General features: G+C 38.7%; 2 protein-coding genes across 2 annotated transcripts; one reads left to right on the top strand and one right to left on the bottom strand.

Moving 5' to 3' along the window:
* The first annotated feature begins 2,089 nt into the window (after positions 1-2,089).
* Positions 2,090-7,167, top strand: LOC108669687 (patched domain-containing protein 3-like). Its single transcript, XM_018157090.1, has 3 exons — positions 2,090-2,556; positions 3,624-3,831; positions 4,506-7,167. The coding sequence occupies exons 1-3, from the start codon at positions 2,210-2,212 to the stop codon at positions 7,110-7,112; spliced, it is 3,162 nt and encodes a 1,053-aa protein (XP_018012579.1). The 5' UTR covers positions 2,090-2,209; the 3' UTR covers positions 7,113-7,167.
* LOC108669689 (stromal cell-derived factor 2) lies at positions 7,144-11,968 on the bottom strand. The gene is made up of 6 exons (XM_018157091.2): positions 11,839-11,968; positions 11,353-11,414; positions 10,832-10,965; positions 10,583-10,682; positions 10,138-10,259; positions 7,144-9,481 (listed from the first exon to the last, which is right to left on the bottom strand). The coding sequence occupies exons 1-6, from the start codon at positions 11,885-11,887 to the stop codon at positions 9,313-9,315; spliced, it is 636 nt and encodes a 211-aa protein (XP_018012580.1). The 5' UTR covers positions 11,888-11,968; the 3' UTR covers positions 7,144-9,312.
* Between the last annotated feature and the right edge of the window lie 10,383 nt (positions 11,969-22,351).

The following is a 22,351-nucleotide window of genomic DNA, read 5'->3' on the forward strand; positions in this document are numbered from 1 at the left end:
CATATGTCCATAGGCGGTGGCCTCCTGCATGCCTAGAATGACTACACTCAACTGGGTAGCCTTGCAACCGTGTATCCAAGGCCAGGAGGAGTAACCCGAAGCTTCAATGACAGAATACCATGGAATTTGGCATTAAAAAAATAATGATGCAACAACCGAATTTTTGGTTGAGGTCTAAGGAAATAAATAAGAAGTGTTAAGTGAAAACTATCGTTTCCTCACGCTATGTGCAAAGGTACAATTCATAGCTGAGCTGTATTTGTGAATGTGTGGCGTTTGTAACGCGCATTTTTGATGTAATTATTGTCATAGATGTTTTTTTATATTTCGATAAGAAAATGAATTTATTTCTCATAAGTTTCCTAATACGTTCTTGAAGAATATTTTGTTGATAATTAATTTTTTATTGAGAAATATACGCGGTTGTGGTTTTCAGCACAGCTTTGAATTCTTGTGATGCACACGGGTTAAGATATCTTGACATTTGAAGATAATAGTTTGGTAAGGCGCTCCAGGCAAGTAAAAAATCTCTAGTACATATTAACGTTTACTTGAGCTCGAACCTATGTTCGTTCGCTAATTCTTGATCTTGTGTTGTGACTAAATCACATTGATAATAAATAAATGCTGAATTAAAGACTAGGTGAACAAGAGAAAAAATCACAATGAGTGGCAGTGGTTATTGCAAGCAGCTCTAATTAACCACCAACCACCTTATCATTACTCAGCAATGAGTTGAATATCCAACGAATGGCATTAAAACATCCCTTAAAACAAATATTAGCTCCAGTGTGAACGTTTTCTTGCCGTCAAACTAAAATGGCGAGATCTTCAAGCTTCACCGTCAACCAAATTTTCACTTGCAAAATTTATGTTATGTTAATTGTTATGTTATGTTTCAGCAATTGTTATGTTATGTTTCAATTGAAGTTGAAGTCTCGTGGCAAATTCAAAAAATATTTTTACCTATTATTTTTTAGATTTTCTTATGGATAAGATAAATTTTAAAAATGTTATTATTGATGTACAAAAATTACTGATCTTTTAGCTGGATCTATTACCGAATAGGTATAACCTCAAAACTTTGCTTGTATGGGTTACAAATTGCCGACCATATATTCACTATGTGTTAGCGAATAGCATGGTTTAGATAACTCAACAAAGCTCCTGCTCGGCCTTCGAGTTTTTGCTTTCAAGTCACACATGTAACAAGCAGCCTAAACCCAGCATGACTGCGAAGTCTCCTTCGAACGCATCCAGTTGTGACGAGGATTCAGCAAGTTTCAGAAAGAATTTGCTCTTAAGAATTAGTTAGGAGAATTTCAATAAATAACATTTCTGTATTAATATTGACCTTCACTGTACAAATTATTTTCCTGTTGTAGATTCATTTAAATTCTCTAAAGCAATTTACTGCTTATAATTTTCCTCAAATAATTGATTATTTGATGAACAAATTATTGATGCTATAATTTTGCTTTCTGTATGCTGTTGGTATGCAATATTTTAGATATTCAACTAAGCCGATGGCGCACGTCATACGTGTTACGGTGTTAGATGACGATTTAGTTCGCGAAATTTGTTGATTGTTTTAATTTTAAGTATCACTTTACAAAATTCATTTATTACGTTTTGATCACTTTTTTGTTTAAGTTATGATAACAGCGTAGCCAAAATTACTCGTGAGGGCAAGACTTAAAGGATCGAATTTCATGATAAAAATAGGAAGAATGTAAAAGGGATGGATAACGTAGAGTTGAATCTAATGGAAGTTTGACAGCAGCGATGAACTTGGAGTTAGTTCAAAGCTCAAATTGTCAATTTCAAAAACAATGAAACTTATTTAGTAATAGAATAAAAAACACGTGAAAATGCTTTTGCCCGGAGGAAAGCTTATGGGACAAAACTCAATATTTTTCGATATGCTTTCGTGTCACAATTATATTTATTACAATTTCAGTTAGACAATAATACTATGTACGTGAACGCCACCCTTAAAAGTCGATGCTTTCAGTTAACTTAACATGAATAACATTAATTCAAGTGTTCATTATGTTTGATTAAATAACTAGTATTTTTTGCATTTTCCAGGCATTTTGTTTATCAGCATAAAAATGAAATTCCTACTGGTGCACTACAGGAACATTTTTATCCAAAGTTTAAAATTCATGAATTAAGTTGTGCCAGCACGCGTGCAAAAGATCTCACGATGGGTGGAACGCATCGAGAAAACGATGAAAATGATGTAGACAACACAGAAAATAGAGGCGCTCGAGGACTTGATGAACGAGTTAGTGGTGATGACAACAGTGAATTCAGAACTAGAAGTGATGATAGAGTGAATAATATCTGTAACAGTGAATCAAAACTAGCTGCAGGTAACATTCAACAAGAAAATACTGTGCACAACAATCTAGAAATGCAAGGTGTTGTGCAAGAATCGATCTGCATGGAAGCCACAAACTCCTCCCAAAGATGTAAGGGGGATTCCCAGGCTGCCTCAGACGAAACAAAAGACGGGGCTGGAGGCCAAAAGAAAAGCCCCAGAAGCAGCAGGTAAAGACAAGAACGAGCCTTCTGTTACGACCGCAACTAAGCTCACACGATAGGGCAAAAAATTCTGCTGCGATATGGAGGTTGTAAATATGTTACATTGAATTGTCCTGCCTTAAATTTTAAAGGTCAATTCCTAGTGGGATTTTTAATGGTCGTTATCTGGCGTCATCTCCTTTTAATCCTGCGTTGCTGTGTCACATAATGTACTAGTATTAGCTTTAACTGGTGCGTAAATCGAACCACGTGCATCAATGATGAATTACCTACGTTTCGCCTTCTAAATGTTCTTTAAGGACTGGTTGCTGAATCCCATTATGTAAAACTTTTCAGTTAAGAAATTTTCCTAATACAATCATTGTCAGATAGCTGAAGTAATAGTTGCATTCTGCGGCAAGTGCACGACTTCATTTTCAAAGCACTATCACACAGTTAATGGAGATAATGGTTACGCAATAGTGCAAAGAACTCGTTCTCTGCCACACCGATACTTGTAATCCCTCTTACATGCAAGCCTGGTTGGCTGGGTACTGCTCGTGGTGGAGACGAGAGGCCAGAGGCTGGAAGTTTTCTGGTGTTAGCTACTGCTTTAGTTCGGTCTTCAGTAACCGTGTGATGAATATTTTCCTCTTCTCTTATCGCGAACACATACTAGTCGATGTTATCTGGTAACATACACATTCAGCTTCCTGAGTGTATTATTTATTAAATCATTTGAATTCAGTTCCAATTATTTACGCATCATTATAAGTTTGTCGTAGGTTTCATATCTCACGTACATTCCCATGAGCTCATCTATTTTCTTCACGATGAACCATGCACGTTAAGTCTTTGCCAGCCTCATCCCTCTGCGCTGCATCCCCAGCTATGCGTCCACTGGACAGATAGTATTACATGTGCAGTTTTGGACATAGACATGGCCATTGGCCAGGGGCCATATATTTTGGGCAGCTATACGAGTCAGGTACAAAACGACGAGATTCGGGAAGAGCTAGGCCATGATCATCCATTATCTGTGCCTACTCATGCTATGCCAACAATGGCTGCTCACCCACCCTTTACTTCTGCAGGCTATCATTGGCATCATGCAGTGCGTTTATCATCCAGAAGATGGAAGACGGCTTCGAGCGACACGGGCGACGGGTGGCGACGTACCCACTCTCGACAATCGCGATTTGTGTCACCGTGACGCTCGCAATGGGCATCGGTGTCATCAATTTCAGATCGGAGCTCCGCCCGTTCAAACTTTGGTTGCCACAAAACTCAGCATTCATTAAGGTTAGTTAAATTTGCCTATAACTGTTGGAATAGATTGATTAAAGCTGCTACTTGAATTACGTAGTTGTTAATAGCGTGTCGAGCACAAAAACTGAAGTTCAATTTGATGTCAAACTCGAAATATCATGTAGGCTGCTCTCATTTAGTATTTATACGGTTTTCCAGTTCTTTCTATTTCGTATTTTTGCATCATAATATGGAACATATTTGCTTAACATAACATAACATAGTGATGTCGGCTCTGAAGTGTAGGCATGATATGGCCTGTCGCCGATTCCTTCCAATTTCGTGCCTTGTTCATAGATCTAAACTCGTGTCATTTGACCGGATCTTTTCATGACTGAACTTGTACTAGCCGTTTTTCTCACTATTCGCACAATTTTGATTGAACTGCACTAAAATTGAACCTTTCACTGAAATCGTTTCGGTACAAAATTCGCGAGATAAGTCAAACCGGCATAGTAAAAAGTGAGAAAGTTGGGACCCGCAAACACTACGTGCGTCCTCGATCACTGCCAGAACTCAACCTCCTTTAGTATTTATTTGGGCAGCTATACGAGTCAGGAGATATTGTTAAGATATTGTTATCAGAATATTAGTAAAATACTTAAGGCAATGATACTGTAAATTCTGAGTAATTCAAGAGTGTTAAATTCATATTATAACTATTTCAGATGTTGGATTGGCAGAATGAACATTTCCCGACATACTTCAGGCGCCACATGTTATTGTGGGAGTCGGAAAACGTCTTGACTGCTCACGCCATGCAGGAGATATGGCATCTGCACCAGGCAGTGAACGCTGCTGTAGAACCAAAGTCCGGCAATACATGGGAAGACGTCTGCGCAAGGCTGCCGTCCCTCAGCGTCGAAGATAACAGCAATAAAGACTATGATGACTATGAGCTCGGGACGCTTGACTTTAGACGCCGACGTAGGGAAGTGATTGAGGATCTTGATGACATCAGTTTCGCTTTGTCGCGCGAAAGTTACTGCAATGTTCTGGATGAACTGCCTTCATTTTGTTACGAAACCAGTCTTCTGGAAATTTGGGGGCTCAACGAAGATATAATTATGAGTCTGACTGATGAAAAGGTTGTCAACGATTTTAATAATGCGACTATAAGTGATGTGTTCGGGGTTAAAACTGATTTTCTTTCATACGTCGGCGACGTGCAGAGAGATGATTCAGGGAAGATCATTTCGGCCAAGGCTACCCTACAAATTTGGATTAGCAAGATCGATGAAGATGCGGTCGACAGAGGCGACTACAAAGTGGACCTCTCTAGTGGCCAGCTAGTGGATACTGCCAGCATGGATTGGGAAAGTGTGTGGCTTGACACAGTCTTGCAACAGAGCCCAAGTAAAATGACAGTCTATGCCAACGCAGCGAGTAGTTTTGGCAACGTCAGCGATAGTAACATATGGGGAGACGTAACGTTTCTTACTGTTGGATTTGCTCTGATGTTCATATTCGTCAACGGCACGCTGGGGCGTCGCAACAAAGTGGAACAGAGGCCTCTACTCTCATTGTTCGGTCTAATGAGTGTCTCTATGGCTCTGCTGTCATCGTACGGAATCTGTTCCGCCATGGGCATCATGTACTCTCCCGTGAACTCAATATTACCATTACTGTTGATAGGTCTAGGCGTCGATGACATGTTTATCATCGTATCAACTTGGGATACCGATACAGAAGAATTAGCAAACGCAGGCAAAGGTCACGAAGACGACGATCTGGTGGCAAAGGCAGGCAGGACCATGCGTCACGCTGGGGTCGCTATCACTGCCACGTCACTAACGGACGTCACTGCATTCGCTATTGGAGCGACGACTGAACTTCCAGCTTTGCAGTCTTTTTGTGCATACGCCAGTGTGGGCATTATGATTGTGTACATTCTGCAGTCATCTTTCTTTTTAGCATGGTTGACGTTCGATGAAAAACGCTTGAGGCAAAAAAGGAACGGGTTATTGTGGTTCCTCACTCATAAAGACTGGAAGCCCTCACACTGCAGCAAAGTTGACATCCTCAATAGGATGTTCAAATGGTACGGCGAATTCTTAATGAAAGTTCGTTATCTTGTGCTAATCGTCAGCGGGGTGCTTTTCATTGGGTCAATTATTGCCACCACTTACCTCAAACAAGAATTTAACCCTAATTGGTTTGTGCCGCGAGACTCTTACTTAGCCGACTATTTCACGACATACAAGACTTATTTCAGTAAAGAAGGAGCCCACAGTTTCTTTTTCTTTGCAAATGATGGCATGGCGGCTAATTTACCACAGTTGATAGACTTCAATAGCGCACTGCAGCATGCCAATTCAGTTCTAAACGTTCATGGATGGTTCAACTTGTTCAAAACGTATGTAGAACTGAATGGAGAACTGTCCAACCGCACATGGAACGAAGATTTCTTCTCTGAGGCCATATCTCTTTTCCTCTACACACCCACCGGTGGCGCGTACAGAAACGACCTGGTGTTTGACGGAGAGGTAGAATGCAACGTATCTGCGCCACCACTGAAATATTTCCGCATTCCATTCAAGCACAGACCAGCCGACACTCCGGTGCAGCAGCAGGAAGCAACATCAGAAATCAATTCCCTTCTGACGCGCTTCAGCTTACCAGGGTTTCAGGGCACGTGGTCTGAAGCTTACAGTATTTGGGAGACGAACACGGTGGTAGGGGAAGAGCTGCTCAGGAACATGTTGCTAACAGGCCTCGTCATCATGGCTACCACAGTTGTACTCTTGGTGTCCTTCAAGGCCGCGTGTTTGGTGCTCATGTGTGTCGCTGCGACGGTGGTAGGTGTGGCCGGATCGATGCATTTATCCGGGTTCACCATTGATACGGTCTCATGCATTTCGCTCGTACTAAGCATAGGTCTGAGTGTGGATTACTCTGTTCATATCACACACACGTTCCTCACGGAAAACTCTACTGATGATCGACTAGAGAGAACGAAGTTGAGTCTGGCCCGCGTGGGTCCAGCGGTCCTACAAGGCGGTGTCTCTACCCTCATTCCCTTCATAATGCTCGCTTTCTCAAACTCGCACGTTTTTGTAACGTTCTTCGTCGTCTTCACACCCACCACTGTTCTAGGAATGTATTACGCGCTAGTGTTCCTGCCCGTGTTGTTATCCTTCGTAGGACCTCCCCCATACAATACCCAGACATCTCTTAACGTGACGACCAATGGCTGCGTAAACAACGGCTACGCTCATGACTCCTCAGATCCTAAAGTGGAGGGAGAGAGAAGCGTTAACTCACTAGACTTATGACCTAGCATACGGACAAGGAAATAATACTCTATTAGATTAAAGAATAATTTAATTACGAACTCTTTCATTTGAACCTGAACTATGTTACGCAGATGTGACGCTTACTCGAACGAATATCAATAATCAACACGTCATGCGCTGTATCATGAAGCTGGACAAGCTAACTACAATCAGATAAATAACACAGCAACGAAACAAATTTGGTGTGGCGTATCTTCAACATCCGATTAATGGAATCCGATGCTTCTGTAGACTTTTACAAGAATCAGAGAATAAACGTCGCACAGAAACGAGGTTCATTTGCGCAATATTATTCGAAATAGATACATTTCGCGCATATACTCCAACAAAATATTCATAATACTGAGAAATCTTTACTCTAGCACTGAAGAAGTAAATGGTAGTTGAAGAATTAAATCATTGAATTAAGTTCGAGCAACGTTGAACAACAATATACAATGAACTTAAATAGATGCAAGTTTGTGCGTAAAATTAATGCCCAAGAATAATATAACTGAGCAGTGTCAGTGGATCTCACTAGTCAGCTCACAAATAAATAACAGATATTCTAAAAATGACTCGAAACATCCATCTCTTTTCTTGGAGTCATCAGTAACAACATGTCAACACGCCTTGTTACACACGCCAAATTTCACGCCTTGTTCAGAATGACCCCGAAAAGCTCGGACCAGCGGAAACGGTCACGAAACTGGCGCAGAAAATTAACAACTATTATCAAAGTGTCAAATAATAACGATTTCGAAGCAGACCGTACAGCAGAGCAATGCCCATGGGATATGTCATGCTGAAAATAATTCCTATGATGGAAGTTAGATGCAGGAAATTTAAAAACTAAATGCTGAAAGCTTATAAATAAATTTTTGTAAATGAAACCTTTATGAGTAGCTCGCTTAGTATTCCTGAAGAAGTCGACTGAACGAAAACGGAGCTGCAAACTCGTCCGAAACTATTGATTGAGCTTGAACTTTCAGCCGCGGCAATCGACCTCGGAAGACACCAGTAATATTCTCAAACCGAAACCGTAGTAAATGAGACTGATAAAAAGCTGCAAGTCTAAATCTGCATGCGGAAAAAGAGTAAGTAATCTCTATGTAACTGGAATGCAACCATAAAAGCGATTGGAGACTATAAGAGCGCAATGTGTGAGAGAATTAACGTAAATGAGCTTATGAGATTACGTAAATGAGCTGAGAAGACAATAGTGGAAAAAACGTGAGCAGCTTCCCTAGGCTTAGAAATAATTTCAAGAACTAGCAAAACAGCCCAACTGGAATTCGTCCGGAAAAAGACGTAGATAATTCATTCGCTCAGTTATTATCCAGGAGATCTAAGACCCGGAAAGGCATTATGCCAAGTTTCTAACCAACGAATCAGCTCTGTGAGGAAATGCGTGACGGGCATATTCAAGAAATAAATCTTTAATTTACGTTAGGAGAAACGATTACCGTATACATTGAACTGATTAACTAATAAATAAACGTCAAATTTTACACCATATCAATAAATTCCATGCCAATATCTTTTATAAAGAGAAAACAAGCCTTAATTCCATTCTAAATTAATTTAAGATATCTAGATCACACTGACAATTCGTGCAAGTAGTGGTGATTCTCAATCAAAACGTGAGACGATTGTATTGTCTGATAATACACAAAACACAGCAAAAGTTTTGCATTACATTACCTATTCAAACTAATGACTCGCTTAGCACATGCTTATAGGCTCACAGTGTACACATGAGTAGGTATGGTCCTGCAAAATTAGGTAAAAGCGTTCCACTACGAGACGCTCATGACTGGATGATTGACGTGAAAAAGTTCGTTGGTCCGGTACCTCGAGAATTTAGAAAGAAGTGCGGCCGGGAGCTAGCAACATTAATAACATTTGATCTTAAGAAATAAAGTTACAACAATTTCTCTTTGACCGATTCTCCAAGCTACTAACTCGCGTTATGGAGACATCAGCTCAAAAGCTCTGATGCGCATAAACTTATTAACAGAACACTGCTCGGCCTATCGAGTAAGTTTGTTTGTGTAGTTCCTATAAGTCCGAATGTGAATGAGAGGAGGGTACGGGAAGCTAAGAACATTTAACATTTGACCTCAAGAATGTTACAAGAAATTCTTCTCGGGACCGATCATCGAAGCTATAATCTGGATTAAATTTGATAGTGTAGTTCCTATAATTCCGCGTGTGGATGAGAGGAAGGGACAGGGAGCTCGGAGCGCTGCACAAAGACGCCCTCCATGCTCTGCCAGTTGGTCTGTGGTCCAGACCGTGTCAAGCCAACCACTTCACTTTGTCCGTTGATGGGACGTCCGTACTGCTGCCCTGTCACCCCCAAGTACCTGAGACAAGGTTTAAAATGGTTACCGTTTCTTAATTGATATTGGTACTTTTTTAGGGTTATTAATGCTTGTTCATTAGATTTTTTCATGATGATCATCATGAACAATATTTTCATTCAACATTTTTCATGATGTTCAAATTCATGCTGGATAAATTGAATTAGTTAGTAAAATTATTCTATGAAAAAAAATAAAAATTGAAAAAGAACTAACAGCTTTAATTGACCAAAAAATAAGTAGTTGTGAAATTGAAATAAAAAAACTCCAGTCTATTTAACAGAAGAGGTAAATGAGGCTAGTCCAGCTAGTACTTACGAGAAAAAATGAAAAATTTTTCCGATGTTCATATAATACGGTACTGTATCCAGCTTTGCATTGTAATTTAACAGAAAGTGAATATGATTCAGCTCAAAATTCAGCTTCCATTATTGACTTTATTGTTAGCGGTAAAGCAAGATATTCCATAATGCGTCATGACTCAACAGATTAGACATATATATATATATATATAAGGAATAACGAAAAACTATTTAGCATGGTTAAGCTTCAAGCTTTTTACCAACTTCATTCCTAAATGAAGTTAATAATAAATACATTCCTGATACGTGAGGGAACCATCTGTAAACAACTATAGAAAAAAACTAATAAAAACTGACACGTCAGTGTCGACGTGGCGCAGCATGATTTGGTCGCCTCTCCGCCATGCTTCACCACTGCAGATGATGGACCAGACATCACCCGTGTCGCCCTCGCCTTCCTCTCCAAACGCTGACACTTCCTAGCACAAGATACGTATAAGGATATGCTGAAAGCCAAAACACTATAAAAATATACATTAAAACCAACACCCCAAACAAAATCTAAATGTAAGTTATATTTATTTTCTAAGCATTAATTCGTGAAGTGGGTGGTCTAAATCATCAATTGTTGTTAAGTCCTCCTATTTTTTTGTTTTGGCTGACACTTGAGAACAAAAAATTTTCCCACCACAGAAGAAAAAGTCGATGCAGTAAGAATGATGGACGTGGTAAGGTAGTTTTAAAAAATGTCCCCAACCCATATCTAGGGGTCAAAGATCTGAGAAATTTATTTGGTAAACACCTGCTGGTCAGAGAGTGGAGAAGAGAAGTGGTGGGAGTGAAGATTCCTGTGTGTACTGACGTGCTCCAGCCGCACCTGCTCTCCACACTTAATGGCTTCCCTGTTATGAAACAATGATTAAACATAACATAAATAAAATACATGCAAAGTGAATATGAGCAGAATTTTAAAAATCATCCGTAAGTAACACCAAGACTCAAAATAGCACGGTTTTCAAAGTACAAGCCAGTGAGACCAAACAGTACACACCCTCTGGTGCAGGGTTTGGCAGGAGTTCCTTTGACAAGCCAATTGCTATTGTGGTCCTCTTGAGTAGGCGACCCTGTCACTGACTGTTGACCTGATCCTGATCCATACTTCACATCATGAGAGTGTAAACGCACCTGCAACATGCGAGAAGATGAACATAATGTAAGCCTCAATAATATGGCTTGGAATTTAGTGAAGCAACTTCCTGGTTCAAATAAATCTCAAGATTCATAGCATTAAAAGTTAGGAAGAAAATTTAAGTACACACCAAAGATAGAAACACATTGTATTTACAACTAAACATCATGTACACAATAATTATTACCATACTGTATTCTCTCAAGACTAAATTAAGGTGTAGATGCAACAAATGGAGAATAAATAAATAGGAAAATTAATAAAAAATTAATTGCCTATGCTCAATAAATTGATAGAAATTACATCATAGGGAAGGGAATGACTGTGCAGTACAGTCATTGTATGAGCTTGGTATGTTTAAATAGGTTTTATGGGAAACTTACCCTGTAATGTGGGTTATATAACTTGGTGATGGAACCACATGTAACAAACTGATCTGCAGCCCCTGTGGCAAGCAATACAAATTATAACAGTTAATAACAAATGAAGCTGTTATTCAATAAAGTAATTCATCTTTAGAATTCCCCAAACTTGAAAAATAGTAGCAAATCATATCTGTACACTTGCAATTCATCATGAACAATTTTTTTTTCGGATGAGGATCATTTGCAGATGAGGAACCAACACAAGCAGTTCTAAAATAGCTAATGCTAAATATATCATTATGAGAAGGTTCTGGTTATATTATTATAGAACACACTTGACACATAATTTATTTACATCCCATTTGAATGCATATATAGTTAGAACAAATTTGTTCCATCAGGCAAAATGCATAATTATTTATTTTAGAAATTATTTTTAGCTACGTTATACAGTATAATATTTCATTTGCTGCCACAGTAATAGAGATCAATTCTCACACTTACCATATCCAAAAAGGCTAAGAAATATAACAAAGAGATCACTGAAGTTCATTTTGGTTAGAAAGTAATGAAGTTTATGCTAATTCAAAATTCAAATTATGGTTTTCTGGAAAGAAATTATTGAATTATCATGAGCCTCATCCTAACAAACTCTAGGTGTAATTAAAAAATTTATTAACAACGCAGCCTTCTAGAATAAATATCCAACAATAAAAAGGTTTGCCTGAGTAACAGCCAAAGTTTGAAGTGCAGCCAGAGACAAAACTAAAGTGCTTGTTTCCGGAGAAAAAAAAGAAGTGCCGTTTTTCTGATGGCAAATCCTGTCCCACACTCAAAGCCTCTATAAACTCTCCAAATGTTTAATTACCATCTTGATCACAGCCACAGTTGCTCCCTAGGGCAAATCTACAAACAGGGCATCATCCATTTTCTCATACTCCCTCCCTCTATTAATTAAAAATCCAACCTCATCTCTTAACTTATTCTTTGATGTCACTTATTTGCTTAAATTGCAAGTTTACTAAAAATGTAAAAGCAATGAATATAGTCCACATAAATTCATATCTTTATGGAGAACATTTCAGAGTCCAGCTCTATCCCCAGTTTGTAGAATCTGGATGAGCAGGACAGCCTGGACAAGTGCATTAGATTTAGAGTGCTCCAGCACCAAAATAACTGGCATTTCCTTAATAAAGAAGTGCCAAATCCTTAAAAATAGCACTCTTTGATGCCCCCCTCTGCTCCTCAGGCACTCTAAATGGCCCCCCCCCACACGCTCCTGAAGTGAGTTGTGTTGGAGTGCTCTGATCATCCTAGTGGATTTGAGTGACAAAGGGCTTTACAGAATACCACCATATTCTCAGTCTAGCAGCCTTCTGTTCAATGTACAGGCCATAGAAAAGTGGAGACAGGATACATTCTTGTCAAACATCCCTCAGACCCTCATGCACTTCACCCAGTCAGTACCTACATCTCCAAGCCTATATTTAGCTCAAGTATTTAATACATACTTTTAACTATCTTTGTATACTTTTCACTCATATCAATTTCTTCTAAAATCTGGCACAATAATTTTCTGTCAACTCTAACCTCTTTATAACCCTCTTCAATATCTCTGAATGCCAAGTACACTCTCCTTCCATCACTCTTCATTCTTTCAATCAATTCATTCACAACAAATATGTTATTTTCTGCTCTTCTGTCCCATTGACCAGGGAGCGGAAATTGGGTTATTGTAAGATCTTTGGCAATGCATCAGCAGCAAAATTAATGCCTTCAGAAGATCTTGCCAACACATTTGGATTGAAATAATTGCATTTTAGAAATTACTTTGAAATTATTGCAAATCTGAAAGACTGCAAGCAGCAAGCACACACAGTAAGGTTTCCAGTACGTTGGATGGATCAGGATGCAGTGAAGTTTGTCCGGAAATCAGTTGCAATGACTGAATGAGCATAAGTGTTGCAGTGCATGGAGAGTAAGGGACATACTATCAAAGTTGTAAGCAGCATTTTCTTATTAAAAATTACCTGGCAACTCATCTTGAAAATGGCTGGCAAGACTTTGGGCTAAAAATCCATATCTTGGCATTTGGCAATGCTGCTTGCATGGTGCACCCTCTGCAGTCTGCACCCTGGACACCTGAAACCATTCTGCTACTCACCAAATACTCTTCCATGCTCCAGACATATTTGCATTTGCTCATCCAAAACTGCACAGAAAATCTTGCTACACCTACAGGTGTCAGCAGGAGTAATTGGCCTGTGGTTTTTCAGCTCCTTCTGCTTCCAGCTCTTGTGGCTATGTGGCCTCCCATGTGCAAAAAGGTCACCCAGCTAAGCTGGCTTTCATTCCATTTCCATGCATAAGGTACACATTCATTTGTCCAAACAACATTGAATTAAATAGATCAGCAGTCTGCCAATTGCACTCCCAGTCTCCCACTTCCATACTTATACATCTCATATGCAATATGGTATCTCATCCATTCCAGCTGCCGTATTATTCTTCAGTCACTCTACCACCCATTTCACCTCCACATTTGTAATTTCCCCATCTATACTACTCAGGTCTTTATGTTCTAGTGATATATTTTCAACTGCATAAATTCCTCATGCTGTCATGCACCCCACTAGGCATGGAATATTGCCACTTGGCAAGCCGCAACTGGAATTTTTGAGCTGCGGTTTTATGGGTTTCCAAGAATGGAAAACTTCTACCATTAGGGCTGCAACTAGAGCTTTCCCGCCATTCCCGGAACCGCAAGATTTCAGCCAGATGAATTACCTATTTAATTGTTAACAAAATTGCACGATTGGGTCGCAAGATTCCAAATATATTAAAAATTTGTCACGTTGGAGCCGCAAGATTTCAGAAACAAGTAGGAAAATTTCAATCCTGTGGGTTTGCAAGCTGTGATTCTGTTCAAGTCCTCAAGCCATGAACTCCATTTCTTGGCCCTAAAAAGCATTTACGAGCTGCAAACTTATTATTTACAAAGTCCCATGCACGTGTTACCCACATTTCTAATTTTACCCTAAAAACAGTCACTAAAATTTGTCTTTACTTAAGCAGCAAACCAACAACTGAACAAGTGATAATGCAGTCTGACCACTCTGACATGACTGCAACTATATGATCTTAAAGTTTCAAGGAAACGTTTTGGGTTGACTTGTTCTTGTTGTTATTATGTTACGCATGTTATTTTGGTGGGAGGTGAGAGCATTGAAGTACAGGGTGTGTCAGAGAAACTTACTTATTTGAAAAAATTCCTGTGTGGTGAGTTGGGCGGTTAGAGGGGCCAAAGGGGGCGCATTCGAAGGGGAAAGTTCCAAATTTGTTTTTCAAATAAATTTGCTGTTGTGCAAGAATTAACTGAACGCGATTTTGTTGCCCGTAAAATACGTGTGAAATGCAGGTAGACAACCTTCCTGAAGATGCGGCCGTTTTTCCAGTGACGAAGCTCACTTCCACATTTTTGGCTGCGTCAACAAGCAAAATATGCATTATTGGGGTGGTGTTAACCCATGTGAGCTTCACCAGAAGCTACTCAACTGTGAGCCAGTTACTGTCTGGTCTGGTGTGCGACCTCAGTAATGGGAATAATTGGTCCTTATTTTTTTAAGAAAACGAACGCGCAGTTACCGTTAATGGAGCTCATTACAGGAACATGATCGAAGAATTTTTTCTTCCAAGACTCAAAGAAATGAACGTTAGGAACGAGTGGTTTCAGCAAGATGGAGCTACAGAACACAGTACACACAACACGAGAGTGATGAGACTCAATGAATTTGTTGCAACAACATTACCCCAACTGCCTCATCTCTCTCAGAGGCATCTCCAATGGCCGCCACAGTGGCCACGCTCTCCAGATTTGACTCCATGCAATTTCTTTTTATGTTGTTATTTGAAATCTCTGGTTCATGTTGATCGACCACAGACCATAGCACACCTCAAGAACAACATTTGTGATGCCATTGCCCACATACCAATTGATATGCTGCAAAGAAAGGATGCGAAATTAAAAAATCAACTTCATCAGACATCAGTGTATGTGCAATGGAGGTTGCCATTTATCCGATGTCATTTTCAAGACTGCATGAAAAAATTATATTTCAAGTAAAAAAAATTTAAAACCATCATTGAAGTAGGGTAAACACGGTATATTTTGACACATTAAGGATGCATCGAGAAATGAAAAACTATAAAAAATAACCGTATGCGTTACTCAAGATCTGTTTGCTTTATGTGACTCGCAAAACACCGTACTACGCGCCAGCAACGATGAAACGTCACAAAATGTTGACATATTTATTTAAAAGCCTTTAGAATGCAAACCTACCAAATCCCTATATTCTGACACTGTGTGTGGCAATATTTGGCACGTGGTAAGGCGTATTCCGTCCGCGCTTCAAATTCTACTGATACGTAATGATAGTTCAACGCGCAAATGTATGACGTCACCATTTCAACCATCAACAAACACATGGAACTAAAACAAAGCTTAATATAAAGGAAAAACTAGAGAGGTGACGGAATTACCCACGATGTCAGAATATACCGCGTTTACCCTACTTTTGTTTATATTGACCTTTCAAATAAGTAAGTTTCTCTCAATTCTCTGGTCTGGCACACCCTGTATATATAATATATATTATATAGGTACTGTGTAACTGTGGAAGTGTGGATTGTGAAACATAATTTTATGAAACGACAGGTTTGTTTAGTGCAAACTACAATTTTTTCAATCAGACAAAAAATTATGAACATAGAGCCATACAATTTCATACCTACTGATGTGATAAGTAATGAAATTATATGATATTAGAGCCATGATATTTAAGAAAAAAATGAATTTTAAAGCCCTGCAGGCTGCACCGTGTGCACCCCTTATGTCTTCCCAAAATTCTTTCACAGCTTCAGGCCTTCAGCCTACTGCAGGGGTGGAATACATCTACTTTTAACGGAAATTTCGCGGCCCGAGATCTCCCATTTATATGTAAGTTTGAAATCTCGCGGCTCGGAAGTCAGGTAAAATATATTGATTTAGAAATGTCGCGGCTCCGAAATGGGTCACGTGACGTGTGATGGAAGGGCAAGCCAGCGGTTGGCAGTTGTCGGCAGCAAAACGATAAAGAATAGTGCACCGGCCGATGTATCACTGTATCATTTGAGCTCATGTTGTTGCCACGTNCTGATACTAACCAAAGCCACCTACACACAGAAACAAAAACGCTGCCAATAGACCAGCACCTCAGACTCCATGCAATCCAACTCAGACTAAAAGCTCAAGCACCGACCCACCCACTTCACACCTGTCTCTTATACACATGTGAATTAAGGGAATAATGTTTAACTGCTGTTTCTAGGGCAAAATTTGAGCTTATTCGTGAATCGTGATCGCGCGCTGGCGGCGCTGCGCGCGTGCCATCGCCGCCAAGAGTTCGCAAGTTCGCGGTTCAAGAATGGCTTTCCACGGCTTGAGAAATAGACTTACGGCTTGAAAATTCATTATTTCGCGGCTCAAAAAATCCAGTCGTGGCTCACAGAGTAGATCTTTTCCTGACTTGGCCTACTGTGCAGAGAGTGGATGAATATTGCAAGATCTTTGGCGACGCTTCAGTAGCAAAATTTATGCCTTCAGAAGATCTTGCTGACACATTTAGATTGAAATTCTTTCATTTAATATATTTGTCAGTCTTTGGCCAAGTGCCAACTATTTAAAAAAAGTAAAGTTTCCGGTATGTTGGATTGATCAGTATGCAGTGAAGCTGGTCCAGAAATCAGTTGCGATGAGTTCCCACCAAAAAAATGTAAACATCAAGTTTACGATTACGTAGGTGCGGTCACATTAGAGTGGTCAGACTGCATTATCACATGTTCAGTTGACACTTGCTGTACAATCAGACTGTTTTTAGGGTAAAATTATTTATTTGGGGTAACACGTGAATGCAACCTTGTAAATAAGTTCGTGGCTTGTAAATAGTTTTTCATTACTCAGCATAAATGGCTTTTCAATAAAAATTACCTGGCGACGCATCTTAAAATTACCCGGCGACGCTTAGGGCTTGAAAACCCATATATTGGCGACGCTGCATCGTGCATCCACCCTCTGCACCATGGCCTTCAGCCATTCTTGTTCGCTCAGACGGCTACATTCACTGTTCACACATAACGTAGTACCTAGTACTATGGTAGTAACGGTACTACCTACTCGGCTACTCATAGTGGCAAACCAGTGATTTTTTTAGAATCAGTTCATTTTTAATTTCCTCATTTACTCAAGATTTTAACAGATTTATTATGTATGATAATTCTGGTATCCAAGATACTTTACTGGTCTGCTTATAGGATTCAAAAATGAACTTTAAGAAGAGTCTAAAAAACTCTCTGCTTTGCCACTATGCGGCTACTCCTACATTCAGTACTAGTCAGGGCACTGCCACAATGTCCAAACAGGTACTTAGTCAGTTAGTGGCACTGTGGCACTCACCACGCCACCTGCCAGCACTCAATCTGAAGTTCAGAACTAAATTCATTAAATAATTTAACCTAAACGTCCTATTCCTAACTCAGTAACTCGGGTAGCTCCTAGAGGCTAGGTACTACCTAACTCCTAGTCCTAGCGAATTCCGAATTGTGACCAACTCACCAAGTCTCCTCACGCGTTCACGCCTCGCCTCAGCCTCCTGCCTCACAGTCCTGTCTGAACAGACTAATTTTTTTGTGTATCAGTGTATAAACTACCAACCATTAAACGTTAAAAGGAGTGTCATTGGCAAGTATTGAAACGCTTTTATTGTTTTTTTTTGCAAGCGACAAGGCAAATGCACTGTTGATATCGAAGGGCGCCTCCGAGCGGCAACTCAGTCTCGTGTTTATTGGCGGATTTGACGCGTTTCGCGAGCTGCGTTTAAAGACTCAAAACGAAAACGAATTCGGGGTAAATTTCACAAGTTGTGATGATACTTGCATGAACAAATAGATTTTTGTTATATTTAAACCCTGATAACGAATAACTCGCCCTGCTCGACGACCTCAACCCAAGTCCCAACGAAGTGTCACAGTCACACAATTCTTGTACCTGCAAAGAGCATGGTCTGAATCCAATAACAAATAGCCGCGTCAGCTGTAGCGCATTGCCATATCAGCAAGTTAAATCACGCTAAAATCTACATTCCAGCTGAAGGTAATCAATCTGTCAGCGAGAATCGGAAAACATTACTTATTCTTCAAGATTTATTGAAGATTTATTATGAGACATGTGACTTTTCCCTAGCTGCATTGTGAATGCAGCGAGTTAAAATAAGTAAATAAATTTTAAACTATTGGCATTGTTAGGTTATCAATCATGAACTTTTTATCGATCATAGCATATGATACAATAAAGCGAATATTGATGTTGATGCCAGTTTAGTCAAATAGTTTGAATTACCCAAGCTATGCCAAAATATTTCCAAATATTGTAAACGGGATTGTATGAATTTTTTGATAAATCACAAATTTTTAGCTTCGAAATTGTGAAGTTTTAATGTGTCGTTTATTGGTATCATTATACAATAATACGAGTGGTATTAGTTTTATGGTAAAATTCGAAACTTTAATACAACTCTTTGTTGCGACAGACATAACCTTTATTCATAATGGTTTTTCTATTATTCTCTGTTATTTATGGGAAGCCACTCGAGTTCAGTTGGTCTCTATTACTCGGATTCAGTTCCGGCGGCAGCGTTCATTATAACATTCGACATCCCCAACCGTACGATATACTTTAGATTTCCTGGTGGAGAGGCATGCAACACGGAATACATCAAGTTGTTCTCAACAACAATCTCGAAGTTGCCTCCAGATTTGTTAAGATTAGTCTCACGTCCAGAACCGATAAGCGCATTTAGGAAAGCTAGGAAAATAATAATCTTATAAAAAGTAAGACAGTGAACTATCAACGTCTGTGTAGTAAATGAAGTGTGCAATTTCTGTCTCACCATATGTCAATTTTCTATTTCTCAGTAGGAATGTTCAAAAATCTGAGTGTCCGTTTCGTCGGCGGAGAACATTTACATTTTAAACTGAGTTATTTCTCGGTTGTTACGACATCCAACTTCAGATTCCTAGTAAAGTAGGGAGTTGTCTTACCTTACTACCTCTGCATGAGAGAAATTAACGTCGACTGCAGTATACTGCGCAGGCACTGCAGACAGTGCCACCGCACCCCGCATCCAAGTCTCATATTCACTTGATTAACTTTATTAATTATTATCACTAATAACTTAACTTTATTATTATTGGTTAATCTGAGCTGATTATCTCGATGGAATTTTACCGAAGCTGTTTGTAGGTGGTCGCAATGTCATTGGGATTCAAGTAAATGTGTATATATAATGTGTTGTACAAGCACCATCTCAAAGATATGTGTCGTTTTTTTGTAAAGCAACATGCAATCGGCTCCATGTTAGAACCTCACGTCGTACCCATCCCATATGTTGATCACACATAATGCTAAAACATAAAAGACAGCATTGCTTGATAAACCGTAGGATTTGAAGCGTTTATCCTTAGATAAGATAGACGTCCACATATCCCATAGGTAAAATAGATTCGTTATAAACTAATAATTCATTTATTTACGTGTACGTTGGACAATTTTCTTTATAAATGTGATTATGAAGTTAATTTAATCTGGTGCAGAATATAAAGAATAGTCTATTTGTAGTTGTTATGAGGCCTCCAGTTTTTGAGGTCCTCAATTAATGGATTTTGCACCAGTTACTATTGGTGCGGACGACGGTAGTCTTCACACAAGACTGCCATGAAAACATTCACAAGACCGTCGTCTGCGGCTCCCATAAATTGTTACGAGAATGTTCACGTCATCATTGTCAGCATGCAGTGATGAAAAACTAATACGATCATCGCTTATACGAATGGAATACCTCGAGACGACTAACACGATCATCGTCTTCACGAATAGAATACTAAAAAACTTGCACGATCGTGGTCTTGACGAACAGAATACTTCGAGAAGACTCACATGAACATCGTCTTTATGAAGAAAACTCAAAAAAAAAAAACTTACACGATCATGGTCTTGACGAACAGAATACTTCGAGAAGACTAACACGATCATCGTCTGCACAGATAAAATACTCAAAAAAGTCAAAAGATGGTCATCCTCTCAATAGAATACCTCGAGAAGATGACTTCAAGCTGAACCATAGGCAGCGGGTCCATTTTTCCATCGGCAGTTCTTCAGAGCTCGCCCTAATTACCCAAATGGTCTATAAGTGCCAGCGAGGGAACAATAAACAGCCGCTCTCTTTCTCTTAACTAAATGCGTTTGTTAACCCAAGTCTGCGAAGAACAACTAAAAACTCTTGAAAAGCTCGTGCTCTTGTCTCGCCCCCTCTAACGGTCCTCAAATGACACAAAGCTCACAACTCAAAGTTGACATCTGAGATGCCGAGGCTCCATTATGGAATTCCAACAGGATCTTTAGATTCACTCCCTATCTTTTGCATAACAAACGTTGTTTCGCTCTGAAGCTGAATTACTGTATGTTGTAATGCTGTCCCATGCAGCGCACGACGTAATGCAACCTATCGGCTTAGTTCTCAATAGTAGTTGCATGAAGCCTGCCAAGTGACGTGATAGCATATTAAATCTCAAAGTCGAGTTCTTTGAATATTGAAGAAAAGTTTCTCAAGCTCAAAATTTAACAAAGAACTTTATTTAAACCTAGTTTCTGCGATATGTCGAAACTTTTTAGACAATGACTTGAGATAAATTCGTAGAGGCATAGAAGTTATTTTTATTACTGCACAAATTTCGAATTTAGTAGGGAAGACATCCGCTTTTTATAATTATTATTATTACCACGTTTTTTATTATTACCACGTTTTTCTTGACTTCGTTTCGTGTCTGTCTGTCATCAAAAATTCAGACTAAAATTGCTAACTAAAAAGTAGAAAATAAATATATATAAAAAAGTATTTGTAAAAACCACGTTTTTTCTGGTTTTTACAAAACTAAAAATAATGAATTAAAACGAATAAAAAAACTGTTAAAAAACCACGTTTTCTTCACGAAAAAAGAAAGAAGAACATTTACTCATACATAACATTACATAACATTTTACATAACTTAAATGTTATGTAAGAGTAAATGTTTTCCTTTTTTGTCCGTTAAGGAAACGTGTTTTTTTAACAGTTTTTTATTTGTTTTAATTCATTATTTTTAGTTTTGTAGTAACCAGAAAAAAGTGGTTTTTAAAAATATTTTTATATTTATTTATTTTTTAGCTTTGTTTCGTGTCTGTCATCAAAAATTCAAACCATAATTTAAAGCACTTCTGAAGATCCTAGAAACTTCAAATTTGGTATGCATGCTTATGCTGCCTAACAATTCAAGATTTGATCATCAGTAGTAATAATTAAAATTATTATTTATTAAATATTGAAAAAAACCTAAAAATTCACGGTTGGGAATCGAGTTTTTTTGTCGAACATCCAGACTTGCCAACCTTGGAAAATGATTTGAATTGCTAAAATTGCTATACTAAAATGTAGTAAATAAATAAATATAAAAAGCCTTTTTAAAAACCACGTTTTTCTGGTGGTTACAAGACTACAAAACTAAAAACAATGAAATAAAACAAATAAAAAAAACTTCCGAATACCACGTTTTCTTCGGACAAAAAAAGAAAAACATTAACTCTTACCTAACATTACATAACATTCTACATAACTTCAATGTTATGTAAGAGTTAATGTTTTTATTTTTTGTCCGTTAAGAAAACGTGGTTTTTAAAAGTTTTTTATTTGTTTTATTTCCAGAGTCAATCAAATGCGTTAATATAAATGTCAAATGCTTAAATAAAGGAATTAAATTTCACTCTATAATATAGATTAATAGTTTTTCATTAAATTTAAGGTATCCGTTTGAACTGTGTTAGAGGCAGCTTACACTAATGCTCACAGTCATTGTTTTATCCTTTTTTTAGAGAACTGATAACGCCTAA

This window comes from Hyalella azteca, unplaced genomic scaffold (genome assembly GCF_000764305.2).
Source record: "Hyalella azteca isolate HAZT.00-mixed unplaced genomic scaffold, Hazt_2.0.2 contig16724, whole genome shotgun sequence".
Lineage (NCBI taxonomy): Eukaryota > Metazoa > Arthropoda > Malacostraca > Amphipoda > Hyalellidae > Hyalella > Hyalella azteca.